The sequence below is a fragment of the Callorhinchus milii genome, unplaced genomic scaffold, assembly GCF_018977255.1.
Source record: "Callorhinchus milii isolate IMCB2004 unplaced genomic scaffold, IMCB_Cmil_1.0 Scaffold21, whole genome shotgun sequence".
Classification (NCBI taxonomy): domain Eukaryota; kingdom Metazoa; phylum Chordata; class Chondrichthyes; order Chimaeriformes; family Callorhinchidae; genus Callorhinchus; species Callorhinchus milii.
The window spans coordinates 1,894,469-1,914,158 of record NW_024704762.1 but is presented as its reverse complement, the minus strand read 5'-3'; the positions used below and the strand labels follow the sequence as shown (position 1 = coordinate 1,914,158).

General features: G+C 47.5%; 1 protein-coding gene across 3 annotated transcripts; it reads right to left on the bottom strand.

Moving 5' to 3' along the window:
- Positions 1-896: 896 nt before the first annotated feature.
- Positions 897-19,473, bottom strand: atcaya (ATCAY kinesin light chain interacting caytaxin a). Of its 3 annotated transcripts, XM_007907979.2 has the most exons (13): positions 19,167-19,473; positions 18,884-19,002; positions 12,977-13,041; positions 12,015-12,236; positions 10,556-10,741; positions 9,215-9,317; positions 8,516-8,647; positions 7,344-7,430; positions 5,176-5,274; positions 4,110-4,145; positions 3,527-3,562; positions 2,574-2,606; positions 898-972 (listed from the first exon to the last, which is right to left on the bottom strand). In XM_007907979.2, exons 2-13 carry the CDS (start codon positions 18,958-18,960, stop codon positions 963-965), a joined length of 1,086 nt encoding a protein of 361 aa, XP_007906170.2. In that variant the 5' UTR covers positions 18,961-19,002; positions 19,167-19,473; the 3' UTR covers positions 898-962. The 3 variants fall into 3 exon arrangements, with proteins under 3 accessions (XP_007906172.2, XP_007906170.2, XP_007906171.2); XM_007907981.2 differs by lacking the exons at positions 18,884-19,002; positions 19,167-19,473 and adding an exon at positions 16,062-16,187 and having other exon boundaries at positions 897-972; XM_007907980.2 differs by lacking the exon at positions 2,574-2,606 and having other exon boundaries at positions 901-972.
- Between the last annotated feature and the right edge of the window lie 217 nt (positions 19,474-19,690).

The window sequence follows — 19,690 nt, the reverse complement described above, 5'->3', positions numbered from 1 at the left end:
AAAAATGGGGTAAGAGAGAGAGCAGGACCAAATAATGGTGGTCTTGGTCTCCAGACACCAGGACCTGAGGACATGAGCTCCAGATTATGTAATTCTAAATCAATAGCCACGAACCCTCATGCTGTGGTATATGTTAATCACAGATTTGTGTCCTGAATCCTCAATTCACTTCCTCACTGGTGAGATTCCCTATTATGTTGGCTAAGCAAAGCCAGACCAGAGGTTGGTTGGGGTTTGACTTTTGATAATGGGTGATAGAGCTTTCTCTGCTGGGTTGGTGAGTAAATGCACCAGCTGGTAAAAACCTATCAGGAAAGTCTCATGTCAGCTGATTTGGTGGGGCAGTGGGTGCGTGGCAGTGGGTGCCTGGCAGACAAGGAAGGAGCAGAATCAGATGTCATTCTTGCTCTAACTGGGTGTGGGATGGAGAGTGTGTTTGTCAGTGTGGGGTGAGGACTAGATCAGACTCGCCATCCCCCCCCCACCCCCTCCTTACACACACACACCACACATATAAACAAACACGAGATCTGCAGATGATTGAATGATCTGCCAAGGCTGACAAGTTGAGTTTAAACATGAAGAATGGTCACTTGGGTCAAGTCCTGGAGGGTGTGTTGCTGGCACTAACAAGGAGTCACAATTGAGGGGAAAAATGGGCAACTGACCCACCTCTACGAAGACCTTGTTTCGGCAGCAAACGTGTAACCACGTGTAACATGAAGCAATGAAGATGGTTTATAAAAACCCAATGCAGAATCAATTGGCCCAACTATAGACAAATGAGTCCCATGGATGGATGGACATGACGGAATCTGCTGTCTGAGTCCTGGGCTTGATGGGAAGAGTGAGAGTCGAGGGGTTTCACTGTTGCTTTGATTTACATTCTTTCAAAAGAACCAATTCTTCATTCACCCCAAATCCCCACGTTTTCTTCAAACCTCAGACCCCGAGGTCAAGTTTCACATGTTCCTGGGAGACGAGAAAGAGAGAAAGAAAATTATTTACATTTGTACTGTCAAAGATCTTCCTCTCTTTTGTACATCCATGTGTCTCCCTCCTCTCCTGTAGGCACTGACCCTCGCTGGGGTATAATTCCCAATGTGTCTAGTACCTCATCCAAAGTGACCTTTCTACATTCATGTTTCTCCATTCCAACATCAGAACCCAAATTCACCAGTCTGACATTCTCTGTCCCTTACACCAGCAGTCATATGGCCTCTCGGAGCGAGATTAACAGGTCTGTGCTGTGAGCCCTACAACCACTGAGAACTGGGTTCAGACTGGCCCCAAACTCTTCTCACACAAGGACCCTCACAGCCAACACGTCTAAATTTCCTTTATTCATACTTTTATAACATTGGCAGAAAATACATTTAAAAGCAATAATATCTCAAATTTAGCTCAAACCATCTCAGAGTCTGTTTGTTAGGTTAGGGTATCAAGGGACATGGGCCAAGGGAGAGTATTGGAGTTGAAGTACAGATCAGCCATGATTTTACAGAATGGCGGAACAGGCTCAAGGGGCTGAACGGCCTCTTCCTGTTTCTATGTTTCTATGTCTCATGAGATGAATCATTACAATAAAATGATTGGAAATAAATATCTCTATGTTGTGTGGTTTGGCGCCACCTGCTGGTCAGAGAGAGCACCTGCGGTACCACTGCTTCAACTAATTTCACAAGAATGTGTCGGATGAAGGAGGTCCTTCAATACAATTTGTTTAGTGCCTTTTTCACGTCTGGAAGACATCCCAAAGTGCTTGACACTAGCGGCTGAGCACCTGCACTGGGAGGGGAGCTGCGCTCGAATTCAAGATCCTCATCCTCACCTACAAGGCCATTCACGGCCTCGCTCCCTCCTACCTCTCCGACCTACTAACCCCCTACCTACCTGCCCGTACCCTCCGTTCCTCTGGCTCCGGTCTGCTCCACATCCCCCGCCCCAACCGCCCTACCATCATTGGCCGGGCCTTCAGCCTCTCAGCCCCGAGGCTCTGGAACTCTATCCCCAGTGCCTTCGCCGCTTCCTCCCTTTCCTCCTTCAAGGCCGGTCTCAAGACCTTTCCCTTTGACCGTGCCTTCAGCTCCCCTCTCGACTCTCTACCCCCTCCTCGCTCCCTCCCTTCCCTCCCCTCACCCTGACCATTTCCCCCCAATGCTCGGGTCCTGTCCCAACTGTCCAGCGCCGTGGGACGTCCTCCCGACGTGAAAGGCGCTCTATAAATGCAATCTTGTTGTTGTTGAGGGGAGGCGAGGGGAGAGGAGTGGGGAGGGGAAAGAGCTAGATTTTCAAACATGCCTCGAACAAGGAGTGGGAGGGGACAATTTGGAGGTTCTTCGCGAAGGAGTTTCAGAGAGTCAGGCAGTAAGGCTGAAACCCTCTTTCCCCCATGATGGTGGAGGACACAAAGCAATAGAAACGGGACTTCCAACCCATTTGATCTCATTCTTCCAAAAAATCACCCAACCGTCCTCACACTACAGCATCAAGCTGTTTCTCGAATGAGTACAATGACCTGGTTTAGGCATCATGTGGGGCAGAACAAGATTAAAACAAAACTGAATTCAGACCTTTGCTCCTGGACATCTGCAGCAGATGTGGGTCTGCAACGAGAAAAATTATAATAACATGCTTGGAAATAAATACCTATGACGTCCCCTGAGCTCTATACCTCCTCTGGACTTCCTCTGTCCTCTAGACTCTTTTTTTAAAAAAAGCTACACAGTCACTACACTTTGGTGTACGTTTTGAGACATTCTCAACATTGTTATTAAAGTCAGTAAACTTGGATGTTTTGGCGCCATCTGCTGGTCAGGAGGAGTAATTGCTTAACCATTTCATCTCATCACATCCTTCCAAAATACCCACATACATCACCTTCTCTCTCATCTTCTCATCTTCCCCTTTCTGGGTAAACACTGTGGTACTGAGTCTTACAGCCTTGAAAGTCCTAGTATTCCTCCCCGGTCTGTGACGAGTTATCTCCTCTCAGCCGAGCCAGCGTTTTGGGGTTACAATTGCACACCAGACTCCCCATCTCCCCCACTCTCAACCAACTCCATTGGCTCCCTATCCTTCAGAGGATCCAGGTCAAGATCCTGGTCCTCACATACAAAGCCCTCCATGGCCTCGCCCCACCCTACCTCTGCGACCTCCTAACCCCCTACCAATCCGCCCGTTCCCTCGGCTCTGGCTGCTCAACGTCCCCCGACCCACCCGCCCCACCATTGGCGGGAGAGCCTTCAGCCATTCTGCCCCCAATCTCTGGAATTCAATCCCCCAGTCACTCCGCCTCACCCCCTCCTTAGCCTCCTTCAAGTCCCACCTCAAGACCCTCCTCTTCGACCATGCCATCGGCCACCCCCCTCCCCTCCCTTCTCCCCCCCTGACCCCAGCTCAGGTCTGAAATGCTGTACACTGTCTAGCGCCTGGGGACATCCTCTCGACGTGAAAGGTGCTATACAAATATAATCTTGTTGTTGCATTGGAATAATCTCTGTACAACACTGTACTATCTCCTCACCTGCTTGTCTCTGTCCCGTTCTGTTCTTCAATCAATCTGTAGGATGCAGATGCAAACAATTGCATTGGTAAAAATCTCTCACTGCTAAAATTATTCGAGAAATGTTACAGCACAGAAAAAAATCCAGTACCTGTGTCATGGAAGCTCTCCTATTGGAGTTATCTACTCTAAGTCCATTCCCATTATTTCCCCAACCCTACATTCCCCACTATCCAACCCCAGCTCCTTCCTTCCAGAGGAAATATCCCTCTCCCCCTGTGCCTCACAGTCTGGAAAACATTTTCATGGACTATTTGTTCATCTCAGCCTTTCCCTATCCCTATAACCCATAAAATATAGTGTCAATTCACTTTACAGCATATTCTGTGAAGCGGTTTGAGACGTCTCGAAGATGTTATTAGGCGCGATATCAAATGCAAGGATTATTATTATTATTAATCTCCAACTGTGCTCTCCATCAGAAAACTTTGTTTTTTGAAAGTGTTGATGGATTTCAATAGAAGCAGCCTTGACAACAATAACAACAACAACAAATTGTACTTATACAGCGCCTTTCACCTTGGGAGGATAGATCATATCTTACCTGTCTTTCTTTGCTTTGATTCTTTCCTCTTCAAATCTAAGGCAGAGGAACAGGAGAAGGAAACAATAAGACCAAATCTGCCAAAATCCATTATGGAAATAAATAAAAATTAAGGGTATCAGAAAAACAAAATCAAAAGATAACCGGTAACTGACAGCAGAGAAAGGCGGGTGAATGTTTCAGGGAGAACAGCTGATCTGATGGAACAGCAGATAATAATTCTTACATTTGATGTAGCATCCTATTACATCATTACTGCAAAGTAATGATTTTCGCCCACAAAAAACAGTCAAAACCACTTCACAGTATATCCTGTGAAGCACTTTGAGACGTCTCAATGATATGATAAGGCATTATATCATATTATTACTGGTGACTGAAAATTCAGGTGAAGGTGGTAGCCAATTTGTCCCACAAATAACCACAAAATGAGCAAACAATTTTTATCTGTGAGATTGTTGGCCATGACATTGGGAAAGAGAAACTCCCTTCTCTTTTCAAATAGTCCATGGGGATCTTTAATGACCAGCGGAACAGGCATAGTTAGGACCTCGGGTTATCCTCCGAAGGACAGCACCTCCGACAATGCACAGTGCCCGGACTCACAGAAACCTAGGGCAGGGATCCATCCCTAGTTGGGTACGTCAGCCGGTAGGAATTTTACCAAGTGGAAAGGAAACTGAGAGGAGGAGTATGGTTGGCAGCCTGGGCTGCTGTCCGGAGCCACGTAACATGGTCATTCTTTATACACCAGCTCACACAGTGAGTGTTTGCAGGTTAGTCATCCCGGAGGGAGGGGGTGGGGGGGTGGGGGAGATTACAGCCAAGCCTCGATCCTTGCCAAGTCTGATATCTTCACACCGGGAAGGGGGAGAGGTCACTGCACCAGGAACAGGCGGGAACCTGGCTCAACACTCCCTGTCTTGTCCCTGGCTCAAGGGACCCCTGACATTGGGAGAAACTGACCCCTGACATTGGGAGAAACTTCTCTTTTCCAATAGTGTTGCAGGGTCTTTAACATCCACCTGGATTGGCTCTGCAGCTAAACCCTGGGTACGATACTCACTGTAAGACGCACTCTGGGATCTGAGCATGCTCCATGGGAATGATCTGCTCCAATTCCGACAGGCTGTAAGCGTACTGGATTTTACTGATGAACTTAAAGCTGAAAGAGAAAGAAGGAGGGAGTTCATGTAACGGGGTAAGAAATACAAACACGCGACTGAACCCAACTGCGGGTCTGACCAACCAAAGCTCAGGAACTTCAGTTCACAGAGAAAGCTTTCTTCTGCCCCCAGCTCCCCCCCCCCTCCCCACACCGCTCTCCCACAGGCACGGGCTGGCTGTGGGTGTCTCCGCTGACACCTGGGGCAGGACGAGGGACAATAAGTTTCTGACTTGACGGATTTTGTGATCTTTGAAAGAGAAGAGAGTTGGAGACGTCCTGAGAGAGGTTTTCAAGCTAACGCAGAGGATCATCTCCATTACTGTAGCAGGTGACTACGCAGGATGGTAGAAGGCGTAGAACTAGATGGACTTTCTTCGTCCAGCTGTTCCTATGGTAACAACAATGACTTACACTTATGTAGCACCCTCCATGGGTCTCAGAGCGCTTAACAGTGGTGGAGCCTAACTATAAGCTGGGGGAGGAGGGAGGGGGCCGTAAGCACGGTCGAAAAGGAGTTTTCAGGTAGGACTTGAAAAAGGGGAGAGAGGGGGCAAGGCGGAGGCATTGAGGGAGAGTGTTCCAGAGTTTCAGGACGTAATGGCTGAATGAGAGACCTCCGATCATGATCAGCAAGATTGGTTCAGGCCAGCTGCGGTGAGAGGTACAAATGCCAGGGACCTGGGTTAAAAGTTAGAAGGAAGACTGGAGTAACTTTTTTTTCACAAAATGTGAAATAGGTTACCAGGAAAGGACACTGTAGCCGAGATGGTGTCAATGAGGTTAGGAGGCAACTGGCTGTGTTTCTGCCAAGAGAAGGAAGGGACTGAGGAATGTGATGGGATGTGGGATTGATATCGGTGATGAGAGAGTGGGAATGCGGGAAGTTATGTTTACTTCCATGCTTACATTCGATACAGCGCCTATAACGTCAAAACATCTCAAAGCACTTCACAAGGATTTCCTGTGTATTGTAGGCAAACGCAGCAGCCAGTTTGCACACAGCGGCTTCCTACAAAACAGCCAGGAGGCGTTCAAAACACTAGGAGTAACTTCCTTTCTCGCCACAAAAAGTACCATTGGATCTTTAGGATCCACCTGAGCTGGCACCGACAGGACCTCGGGTTATCATCTCATCTGTAGGAACACATCTCTGACAGTGCAATGCTTGCCCCCCAGCACCTCACAGGTGCATTAGCCTGGATTCACAACAACAACAATAACAACAACAAGATTACATTTGTATAGCGCCTTTCACGTCGGGAGGATGTCCTAATGCGCTGGACAGTGTACAGCATTTCAGACCCGAGCTGGGGTCGGGGGGGGGGGAAGGGAGGGGAGGGGAAGGGGGGTGGCCGATGGTATGGTCGAAGAGGAGGGTCTTGAGGTGGGACTTGAAGGAGGCTAAGGAGGGGGTGAGGCGGAGTGACTGGGGGATTGAATTTCAGAGATTGGGGGCAGAGTGGCTGAAGGCTCTCCCGCCAATGGTGGGGCGGGTGGGTCGGGGGACGTTGAGCAGCCAGAGCCGAGGGAACGGGCGGATTGGTAGGGGGTTAGGAGGTCACAGAGGTTGGGTGGGGCGAGGCCATAGAGGGCTTTGTATGTGAGGACCAGGATCTTGAACTGGATCCTCTGAAGGATAGGGAGCCAATGGAGTCGGGCGAGAATGGGGGAGATGAGGTCACGGAGTTTGTTGCGGGAGAGGACACGGGCTGCAGAGATCTGGATTATCTGCAGCTGAGGGAGGAGTTGGGAAGGCCGACAAGCAGGACGTTTGCATAGTTGAGCCTGGAGTTGATGAAGGCATGAACAAGAGTTTCAGCGCCTGAGGGGTGAGTATTCACAATTCACAATCCTGATGTGGGGTTTGAATCCACTACCAACTGATCCAAAGGTGTGAGTGACTGACACCTGTAACAGGAGCAACAGGAAGCTCTGTTACAGAAGAAACCCTACAAACAGGTAAACAAGTTATTAAAAGATAATTTATTATTTCACTTCAAACATTGCAGTATGCAGGAAGCTAGCCCTGAGGGTGAGAGTGTGATGTTTCAGCACCTGACAGTTACCTGATGAAAGGCCTGGAGATTGCCAACACTGTCCTAATAAACCAGGAGGGATGGACAATTATTAATGACTTTAAATTCTTCCTCAGTCTGTAGAAAGAGACAAACAAATGAGTTTATTGAACAGTACTAGGAATCATCCTTGCATCTGATGTCACCCACAAATTACAATCACTTACAGTTTACAGTAAAATCCTCTGAAGCGCACTGAGACGACCTCCCTACGTGAAAGTCACTGTATCAAATGTAATGATTATTATTACTATTTTTTTCACGTTGAGAGGACGTCTCAAAGTGCCTCGCAGGATTTACTGTGCGTGTAGTGACTGTGTATTTTGTTGGCGAATTGGGCAGCTCGATTGTTTATGCGGGGAGTATTGTTGGCCAGGACACCAGGAGAAACACCTGAACAAGCACAGGTGGGGCCACTGTTTAACATCTCACCCGAGGGACGGCATCTCTGACAGTACAACACACCAGCACTGTATTAGAGCGCGAGCAGAGACTATATGAGTTCAAGTCCCGCCGTGAGGTTTGAACCCACAACCTTCTGAGTCGGAGACAAGAGTGTAACCAACTCGAACAAGGCTGCCAACTTCATAACTCAATGATCTGTTTGTGCTGATGCTCCTGTGCTCAACTAGTACTACTCAATGTGTTGCCATTTTCAAGACCTTCTCCCCTCCCCTTGTGGGGAATCTGCTGTGAGGGAGGAGGAGGTGACTGAACGAATAATAACCCTCATATTTGATATATTATTTATTTCATTAGTGGCTGTAACATTTTAGCGTCTCAAAGCACTTCAAAGGGAATTATCTGTCTTATATCATCCTTACATTTGGTGTTGGAGCTTTCACGTCATTTCAAAGTGCTTCACAGCTGTAAAGTGTAAAACTGTAAAGTTCTGTAAAGTGTAGTGACTGTGCCATTTGCAGGCAAACACGACAGGCAATTTGCACACAGCAACGTCCCATGAGCAGACGTGAGATGAATGACCAATTGATCCGAGGGAATGTCGACCAGGACACCGGGAGAGAGAAACTATTTTCCGTTTCACGGTAGTGTCGTGGGAACTTTGACGTCCACCTGGACAGGCACGGACAAACCTAGGACAGGGCCTCGATTTAACACACTGACATCCCTGATGAGCGCGGTTGCTCTGGACTCGCACCCACCTTCTGTCAATCATCTGGTAACACTTCTTCAGCCAGCCCAGGCCAGGCATCCTGCGGCGAGGTGTGGCCCCGTTCAGGTACACAATCATGTAGTCCTCGGCCACCAGCAACTCCAGGATACTGATCACATAGCTGAGGAACAAGAGGGCGACGAAGGTCACATGGCAGATTCCACCCGGCTCCAGAGTCCCTCTGTTTCCTCAGCATTTACAACAATAAATAATAATAATAATAATCCTTGCATTGATATAGCACCTTGATATGGCCCAGGAATTGAACTTGGGTCCTCTTGCTTGCGAGGTGAGCGGGCTAACCATTACGCTTCAGGACTCCAAGATTCCCTCTGCTTGTCCAGCCCACATCACCCTACTCTTGGCTTACTCTTGGGTTAACAGGAGCTGAATGGAAAGAATGCCCCCAGTGACTGGACTGCTCTTCTGAGCCAGGCTGGGCTATGCTTTCTTCGGCAGTGCCCTGGAATACTGTGGACCCTCCTGGCTCAGGAACTGGACTAGACACCGGCACAGAGGGTGAGCTTGATTCCAACATTTTGTTGCCAAGTACGTTGCCTTGGAGTTAGCTAAGCTCAAGGGACACCCCACTTACCTCCTGCCCCACCTCCCTGCTTCCTCCCTCCTCCCCTCTAATAACTGGTTGGTTATAAGCAGAGCGCGAGGCAGATCATCACTCATCACTTACAGGAAAAGGTTCTCCATGATATAGGTGTAATCCGCACAGCCGCTGTCAGGCAGGTGGCAAGCCGCGAAGACAATGATGGCGTTAAGTCCCTCTCCATAGTAACCTCCGAGACAAGAGACCAGTGTTAAACATCGTGTACCCAGACACACACTCACTTTCACACAGTCTCAGGCTGTGAGGCCATTTTATCTTGAAATTTCAGATGGTGTGGAACTGGGGGAAAATTCTCAAACTCAGCCTGAATTTGGGATATGGTTTTCCGGGATCCCTTAAGAAAAAAACAGTTTTCAAACTAGGACTGGATCAAAGTGTTTCTCGCAGCTTTTAAGGACTGGGACAAACCCAGGCACAGAAAGGCCTGAGAGTTCTATACAAGCTACTAGAGTTTTGCGACCTCCTAATCCCCTACCAACCCCTCCGCTCAGCCGGCTCTGGCTGCTCCATGTCCCCCGACCCATCTGCCCCACCATTGGCGGGAGAGCCTTCAGCCTCTCTGCCCCCAATCTCTGGAATTCCATCCCCCAGTCACTCCGCCTCGCCCCCTCCTTAGCCTCTTTCAAGTCCCAACTCAAGACCCTCCTCTTCGACCGCGCCATCAGCCACTCCCCTTCCCCTCCCCTCCCGTACCCCCCAACCCCAGCTCGGGTCTGAAATGCTGTACTCTGTCCAGCGCCTTGGGACGTCCTCCCGACTTGAAAGTCGCTATACAAATGTAATCTTCTTGTTGTTGTTGCAGAGTTGACAAGAGCCCTTTCACACGGCCTGTGATACAGAGTGTTTAGAAGCGTTCTCATGCTGATTCTCACTGGGTGGCAGAGGAAAGCCACTGAGATTGCCAATGAAAAGGGGACGAGCCTGTGATGTCCCTTCCTGTGGTCTTCTCCCTGCCTCTACCCCTCCAGCTCGCTCACCCCTTCTCTATCCATCTTTAAATCGCACCTTGCAACCTACAACATAGGAGCCCCTTGAGCCTGTTCCGCCATTCTATTCGATCGTGGCTGATCTGTACCTCAACTCCAAATACCCACCTTTGCCTCATATCCCTTGATACTCTGACCTAACAAATATCTATTCATGTTAGTCTTGAAATTTTGATTGGATCCAGCCATAATCCACACTTTTGGGGGAGGGAGAGAGTTCCAGATTTCCACTCTCCTTTGTCTGCAAAAACACCTGCATTTCCCTTTCTCCCTTGCTCAGGGTCTATCAGCCATTGTAAAGTGATCCGTATCCTTAAATGAAGGTGCTGTGTGAATGCAAGTTGTTGTATGACTCTCCCTCTGCCTAACGCTAGCCTTCTCCCCCCCCACCCCCACTGGAGAAACAGGAGGAGCTCCTCACCTCCGTGTGTGATGACCTTCATGTAGGGCCGGATGATCTTCATGTCAATGCGATGCTCCTGCTCTCCGATGATGATGGTTCTCCACAGTCGGCCATTAGTGGCAGCACTGTCATCCCCCGCCCCGTCCTCCATGGACCCTCCTTTGGCACTGGGTGAGTTCCTGGCACTGGCGACCGGCGTGTCATCTGAGGAGAGGGAATCCCAAACCTTAACCCTTACAGGCCAGGAGCATCCAGGCAGCTAATCCCGAGCCACAACAACAACAATTTATACAGTGCTCTTCACGTGTGGTAGCGTCCCGGAGCATTTGACAGTGGTGGAGTCTGATCCCGAGCCAAGGGAGAGAGGTGGGGGGGGGGGGGTGAGGAGATCAAAAAGGAAGGTCTTTAGGTGGGATTTGAAGGTGGGAGTGAGGGAACAAGGCAGAGGGATTGAGGAGAGAGTTCCAGATTTTCGGGGTGTAGCTGTTGAAGTCACGGTCACTGATTGTGGAGCGGAGGGGAAGAGGGCGAACAGGTGGCCGTCAGTCGAGTGGAGGTAGAGGTTGGTGGAGTGGGGGGAGCAGAGAGGTAGGGAAGTACGAGGGAATTAAGTGATTTTAAAACAAGTGAGAGGATCTGGAAATCTAAGCCAAATCGAAGCCACAAAGCCAATTCCGAGCCAAACTGACATTCGCCACAGCTACTACACGGAACACCAACACCGAAATCCAGCTGAATGGTCTACAACCGGCAACTGGCCCGAGTCAAATCATTCCCAAACCTCATCCAGTCCTCATCCAGTATCCATTTTTCAACAGGAGTCACTGGATAGCGATCAGGAGCTGGAACATTGTCTGATTTGCCCCCTGCTTAGCCCTGATGCTAACTGGGCTTGTTGGTCAGCCAAGTGGCTGACACATGCGGAGACCTATCAACATAGTTCAGAGTATCCAAACCAAACTGAGAATTCCTTGCATCATAATAATAAAATACATGGTAATTCTTGAGATATTTACTTGAATAGATTGTGCACTCTCTCCCTGGAGGGACGTATCCTGCTTACCTCATTACCGAAAGTATTAGGCCTAGGTTGGCAAGAGCCAAGGCTTGGGGGGACGCCAGAGTGTGCGTTGGGGGTAACTGCTGGAGTCTAACCAGCTAAAACCGCATAGCTTGCCATTGGGAACCCTGTCTCTGGAACACCTTAACTGTTGTTTTAGCTGCTGTCCTGGCTGAATTCAGGTATCTCAGCAGATACTAGCACTAGAGCCTGGGAGATTCCTGCTCTCTATGGCTTTTCCGTTGCCAAAATCACTACATGGAACATCAACACGGAATTTCAGCCCAAATGTCTCTAGACACAGCAGGATGGTGCGGGGGTGGGGGGTGGGAGCTCAGCATGTAACCGTTCTAATGTCACTCAACATCTGCACTTGCAGCCATAACATTAAAGAACGCAGTGAAGCACAAATCCTACCTTCCCATTCTAACTCGTTTGCATTTCCCAAATATTCCAGGGAATCTGTCTCCTCCGGGGTCTCCAGATCATCCACATTAATGTCCAGATCATCGGGCGTGTCCAGGTAGTCATCCGATAGGATGGAGCCCTCGCTCTGATCCAGGGAGATGTTAATTTCAGGAGCAACAAGTGTTTTACGCTTTGCGTAAGCTCCGTTGATATTGAGTGTGTTCGGAGGCACTAGGCAGAGGGAGAGAGATACAGAGAGAGAGAAAGATAGAGAGAGAGAAGAAATGGAAAGAGAGAGACTTCTCAAAGTGCTTCACACAACTGACTGTGATCCGAAGCTGGGGGAGAGTGGGGGGAGCTGAGAAGGTGGAGTGAGGGGGAGTGGGGAGGAATTGACCAAAAGCACAGTCGAAAGATAGGAAGATAAGGGCTTAAGGCAGAAAGATGGAACAAGGTAACGAATCTTTGGAATGGAGTTCCAGAGAGAGGGGGCAGAATGGCTGAAATCTCACACACCGATGGTGAGGCAGATCAGGCTGAGGATATAAAGCATGTGAAGGTGTGTAGGTTATAGGAGGTCACAGTGATAGAGGGTGGGGTGTGTTGGTGGAGGTATTCGAAAGTGAGGACAAAGATGTTGAATTTGTCAGACAATCTGACCACGATAATAAGACATACTAATGGCATTTTTAATTCATGCGTAGTAACACATGGAAGACTTGAACCTACTGGTCTCAATGAGATGACACAAAGCACTGCCATTTGGCTTCTGTGACAACATGTACTCTGTCTATAACCTGTGGTGACCCTGAGCTGGGAGTGTGGACAGACAGTGTAGAGGGAGATATACTCTGTCTCTAACCTGTGCTGTAGCTGACCTGCGACTTGGGGTGTGGACGCCTGAAATAGGAAAGCGTTTAAACTCTCAACATTAACATTCACTTGAATGATCCCAAAGTCCTGAAACTCACGAGCTCTGTTTTCTGGAGCTGTTAAACTTCCAATGGTGTTCATTGCTGCCTCCTCAGGGATCGGCCTGAGACAGAAAGGAGAATGTTACACGGACGGACTCCCAACCAGAACATTACCACAAGGAAGTGATATCATTACCCCAGGGAGTGACTTCACCCTGGAGCAGTCTGAGTGCAATGGGTCCGTACCAAATATTGGAACGCCGAGGTCAGGGAGGGGTAATCATCGTGGTACCCAGCCCACACACCCCCCTCCCCCCCCACACACACACACAACACCATCACACCTTTGTGGTCAAATTCCCAGCTGCACCAACCCTCGAAAACAATGTCCTTGTTCGCAACATCTTTACAATTGGGGTTCCCCGTCTGTAAAGACATAATGGAACCGTGCCTGTTTCATTAAGGTCAGTCTTTGACTGACCCCAGGGCGCAGACTGAAGAACAGTCCCAAGGCCACACAGGGCCAGCGAAACCATCTCCCATGCGTAAGCCACACCTTCAGAAGCAAAAGGGAGAAAAAATAGCAAAAACATATTAATTTATGACAGCACTACAATAGGTACTAGCAGTTTATAGCACTCACAGACGCTCAGATCTTGAGCGTTTTACGGTCAGCTATAAACAGACACAAGGGCTGAGGCTCCTCTAATTACGTGACTGTAGATTGGGTGTGACGTGGTGTTCGATATAACAAGAATAACTGGGAGACGTGGAGAGCCTTAGTGTAGTGGTGAGGGAGCAGTGATTGCTATTCCCAGGATTTCTGGAGGCTGAGTTTAAAATCATTAGCTCACTGTATAAATCCCACTGAATGCAACATTCAAGAGAGCAGGGTATTCCCATTGTTCTACCTAATATTCGAGTTGTTCTGACCAAGATTCTCAATGTCCTGCCTAATATTCCTGGTATTTCCGATTTCCTGCCCAGTATTCCTAGTGTCCTGACTATTATTCCCAATGTCATAGCCAGGATTCTTGGTGTTAGAATATATAACATTGGTGTTCTGGTCAGTATTCCTGGTGACCTGACCAATATTCCCAGTTTGCCAGTTTCTTGGCCAGTAGTACCAGTGTCCTGTGGACTGTATTAAAAGGGCAATTTTGAGCCAAAATAGTGGGGTTATCCAGCCACTTTATGAATCACTAATGTGACCGCACTCAGAATACTGTGTGTAGTTCGGGACATCGCAATATAAAAAGGATATTGCAGCGATTGAGGGGATACGGTGGAGGGCAACCAACATGATTGAGGTGATGGAGGGACTGGACTACAGGAGCGATTATATACACTAGGCAGGTTTACACTGGAGAAGAGAAGTTTGAGGGGTGATATGATTGTGGTCTTCTTTAAGATTCTGAAGGGAATAGATAATGGAGACCATAATAAGTTGTTTTTATCATATACTGAACAGTAGAACCAGAGGACACGACCTGCAATTGAAGGCGAATAAATTCGGAAAAAATCTGTGGAAACACTACTTCAGTGAGCGAGCAGTAAATTTATGGAATAGACTCCCTATGGAGATAGTGGAAGCAGAATATGTCATCTGTTTCAAGAACAAATTCGATAGATTTCTGCTAGAAAATAATATGTCACGATACAATATATAGTTTGGGACACGACATGTCAAGCGACTGCCAGGATGGTGGATTGCGAACTAGATGGACCTTGGTCTTCCTTCGCCAGCAAATTCTTATGTTCTTATGTCCTTATAAGTAAATCCCAGTGTTCTGGGCAGTATTCCTGCTGACCTGACCAATATTCCTGGTGTTCTTTCCAGTATTCACTGTGTCCTTATCAGTAATCCCAGTGTTCTGGTCAGTGTTGCTGCTGTCCTGGCCAGTTTTCCCAGTGCCCTGGATGACATTCCTGGTGTCCTGGCTGATATTTCCGATGTCCTGCCAGGTATTTGTAGTCCTAGCCAATATTCCTGGTGTTTTGGCCAGTATTCCTGTTATTTTGAATGATATTCCCAGCATCCCACTCACGCTTCCCAATGTCCTAACCAATGTTCCCAGGATCTTATCTTACATTCCTGATGTCCGGCTCAGTTTTCCTGGTATTATTACCAATTCTCATTGTCCTACATTGTTCCCATATCCTGACCATTTTCCCTGATGTCCTGAACAATATTCCCATTGTCTTGGCTGATATTCCTGGTATCCTAACTAGTATTCCAGTATTCTTGCAGGTTTTCTTAGTGTCCTGACCTGTTTTCACGTATCCTGACCAATATTCCTGATATCTCAACTGATATTGCTAATATCCTTTATTACCGGTATCCTGTCCAACAAGTCCCGTGTTCTGTTCAGTATTCCCAGTGTCCTGACTAGCATTCCTGGTATCCTGAAAGGTACTCCTGTATGATATTCCCAGCGCTCTTCCAATGTCCCAACCAGTCTTCCCAATATCCCTACAATGTATTACCAGTATCCTGACCAGTTTTCCTGGTATCCTACCAATTCCCATTGTCCTACCACTGTTTCCGATGTCCTGACCATTATTTCTGATGGTCTGACCAGTATTCCCGGAGCCCTTGCAGATATTTCTCCCTCAAGCAAAGTCACCGAGGGAACCCAATGGTCAATCAATCATTGCGCTCGGGCTGTGTGTGGGACGTCACTGTGCAGAGGAGTTACTGTGTTTGCCTACACAACAGTCACTATACTTCAAATGAATTTATTAGGCCAGGCCCTCGGAGATGGTTCAGATGATCAAAAGTGTTAGATCATTCAAGGTGTAGGCAGGCGTCCATCTAGAAACACACACAGACACTACACCTTACAGTAAAATCCTGTGAAGGTGAAGCGATTTGAGATGTCCTCCCGATGTGAAAGGCTCCGTATCAAATGTTCGGATTATTATTATTTTATAAGGTGCCAGCTCTAACACTGTCCTCAGCATCTCTGAAAAATACATTGCATGTCGTCTCTAAAGATCTAAACATCTCTGCTTTTTTTTGGTAAATATAAAATAAAATTTAAATTTCTAAAAAAAAGGGTTTTAAATTAAAAAGAAAGTTCCTTTTTGGTGGAGACGTACATTGCAGCTGCTGTAGAAATTGATTGTCTTCCCTCCTTACCTTTTTATCTAGCGTCTGTGCCTTGTAACCTTTTTTTGTTGTTGGCAGCGATTAGTCAGGGAATTCGTTTCCATGAAATTGTTGTGCAATAAAACAGCTGGGATGACAGTGCTGACACCATTTTGAGACTGTTGTCACGTGATTTGGGAAACACACCACTTTCCCCCTCTCTTCCCGACAGGAATGGATGAGTCTGTCATGGCCATGGAGACAGACGGCACCGTGAGCCTCAGTAAACATGCTCCGGGTCCCAACAGGAATGATCTCCCTTCACTGCCACACGAGCTGAGGCTCAGTCCGATCCTCTCCAATCCAATCTCGTTAGTAACAACTCATCATCTATCGGGGGATGGGTGGAGGAGGGGAATTGTAATTATTCCATTTAACCCTGGGCTACATCCCCTCGGATTTAATTGGAGATTAAAAAAAGGGGTTTGAGGGGTGCGTGTGGGAAAAAAAGCATATTAAAAGCATAAACGTTAATTTGCTCTGCTCGCTTCAACAACATCAACAACTTACTTGTACACAGTGCCCCTCACGCAGGGTAGCGTCATAACGCTTAACAGTGGTGGAGCCCGACCCGAGCCAGGGGTTGGGGGCGGTTGGAGGTTCGGGGAGGTGACCGTACGCACGGTTGAAGAGGAAGGTCTTCAGGTGTGAGCTGAAGATGAGGAAGGAGGGACAAGGCCGAGGGATTGATGGAGAGAGTTCCAGTGTTTCGGGGTACAGTGGCTGAAAACGATAGCTCGCATTTCCGCGGTGCTCCTTTCGCGTTAAAAGTAAATATTTTACAACTTCAAGAAGTTACACAATGGAACCAATCAGAAACGGAGTGAGCCTTGTCACACGGGCAAACCTGGCAGCTGATCTGTGCCAAGCGACGGCCTGGCACAGATGAGCAGCCAATTAATTGGAATTTAGAGATGACGAAGAGGAGGAATGAATACTCCACGTCTGTTTGAAATAGCGACATCAGGGTGGGCGATCCCATTACATCCGCCATAAAGAGTCACAAAGATTAGACCGAACATTAAATCTTCTTGAACTGTTCTACTCTAACAATAATAATAATAACCAGAATTTGATGCAGCACCTTATCACATCGTCAAGATATTTCAAGCGCTTCACAGTGGCGTGACTGTATTTTTTGGGTGAAATGTGACAGCCAGTGTCCCACAAACAGTGGAGGATTGAATGACTGGAGGGATTATTACTCCCGGAAAACTATCTGCCAATTGATTAATATTCACCAGAGTCATAAAGATTGGATTGAAAATTAAATTATCTTGAAACTGCTCTACTCTAAGGATTGTAAGACTAATTTAAAGACTCATCAGAAAACCGTCCTCCTACTATCGATAGGCATTTATCTCTCCCTCCCCATCCCCACCTAAGCTTGGCATTACCCAACCATTACGCTCTGATTTATCTCATTCCTCTCTCTCACTCTATCGGCCTTCCTGACGGAACACAAATGTCAGCACAGCTCAGTATGTTGCTGTAGTGTGGAGCTAGGCCTGCTCACAAGTCCAATTGTGGTCTATACTGAGTTAGGGCATCGGTTAGAGCTAAAACTGCCTACCCCAGGCTTGGGAGGGGAAAATCAGTGGGCGGGTCCTTCTGAGGCCTGAAATTCCATCCAGTCTTAGCATGAATGACTGTTTGTCTTAAAATGTAAGATAGCAAACTGGGAACATTTTAATTCAGTATTAATTTAGAAGTTAGTTTCTTTTTAAGAACTGCAGAAAACTGTCTTCCAAATTCATAATAATCCTTACGTTTGATGTAGCAACTTATCATGTTGTCATGACATCTCAAAGCGCTTTACAAGTTTATACTGTAAAACCTACTAATTGTGTATTTGTAGGTGAACGAAGAAATGAAAGGAATAGTTTTATCTGACGAATTGTCAGACTCGGTTCTGTTTTTGAGTAGTGCCACAGGATCTTTACCATCCACTTGAATAGGCACAGATGGAACCTCAGTTTAATGATTCATCTGAAGGATGGCAACTCTGACAATATAGCGCTCTCCCAGCACTGAATTGGAGTATCAAACTCGACTGTGAGGTCCCTATATGGGACTTGAACCTTCTGACTGAGAGGCTATAGATTTAAACTAAATGCAATTTTGCACTATATAAAATTTTAAGGCAAAATTGTCCTACACACAAAAATAGGTGGAATTCGGACTTTCTGAATGCTATCCAGAGACCCTCCCCTTGCTGGAATGTATGTGTGTGTTTGTTTTTGCTCATATGTGCACAGACTTATGTGCGCACGTGTATGGGTGGGTCAGTATGTGTGCGTGTGTGTATGCATGTGGATTGATATGTGTGTGCATGTGTGTGTGGATGTGTGTGTCTGTGTGTATACTTTGTGTGTGTGTGCATAGGTGTATGTGGGCCAGTGTGTTTGTGTAGGGGTAAATGTGTGTATGAGTGCATGTGCGTGTGTGTGTGCATGTGTGTGAGAGAGTGCAGATATGTGTGTGTGTGTGCGTGCACTTGTGTGTTTGTGTATGAATGAGCGTGAGTGTAGAAATGGGGTGAGCTCAGGGTAGGGCCAAGGCTCACTGCACACTCATTAAGAACAGACAATTGGGGTGATGGAGGCTGGCCATGGAGCATGAGTCTGTGTGTTCAGGAGAAGAAGGGGGAGCATTGAAATGGGAGGAAGCAGCTCCCACAAAGGACCTTGTTCTGGGGTGGAGAGGCGAGCAGTGAATGAGTTAAACGCCTCTGGTTTTGCATCCCATTGCTGTGGAAATAAGAGGGTTCTGTTTAGGATTTTGATCATGATCCGCGTGCGTGCATCTCAAACCTGGGGAAATCCTCATCCTGCCATTCCTCCTTCAGCTCCACATTCTCCATGCGTAGTGTGGCCTCCGTGCTCCCCATTCTGCTCCCCCCACCCCCGGCGTTCAGAAGGATATTCAGCAGCTGCACAGAGACAATGAACGCAGGACCAGCATAAGAAAAAAAATGTGCTAAAACAGCCTCCGACATCGTGTTCACCCGCCACATTGCACGCTGCAAACCAGCACACAAACACCACAAGATTTCACAAATATATCGGCGTATTTCTTTAAAATAAAAATCCTTACTCAGATTCCGGTGCGCGTTTGTGTGTTCTCTGTGCCGTCGGCTTAATATGAAGCAATCCCTTTGTCCATCACTAACAAGCTCTTCAGAACACACATCCCCTTGACAGTCTGGCTGTGTTATTTGCCCAGTTCTCCTGTCACTGCCCCCGCCACCAGCCTTCCTGCACCAAGTCTGGGTCGACCAGCGCCAGCATTCTAATCAACCTGTGCCGATCTCAGGATTAAATTCCTCACGCCAGGAATACCAAGGAGAAGCCGAGAGATAGAGAGCGAGCACCGTCGACTGGTCTGGCACAGAACCAGGAAGCCTCCCTCTGTGATTGGTAGCACAATGTGATGAAGCCTGAAAGCATCATCCAATCTCCAGAAGAAATGAATATGAACCTGTCCTTTCATTGGCTTCGTCACCTCCTTTTTCACATCCTTTCATTTTCCCTTCCATCTCTCTCTCTCTCTCTCTCTCTCTTCATTTCCCTTTCCCAAGACTATTTGTCTGAGAAAATTCAATTCAGTCAGTGTGTCGC

Coding starts and splice junctions, on each gene's coding strand:
- atcaya (XM_007907979.2), bottom strand. CDS start 18,960: ATGGGGAGCACGGAGGCCACACTACGCATGGAGAATGTGGAGCTGAAG. Junction 5,275..7,343: donor ATCTCCAGGCCTTTCATCAG/GTAACTGTCAGG, acceptor TTTCTCTTTCAG/CTTTAAGTTCATCAGTAAAA. Junction 2,607..3,526: donor AACGGGACAGAGACAAGCAG/GTGAGGAGATAG, acceptor TTCTCGTTGCAG/ACCCACATCTGCTGCAGATG.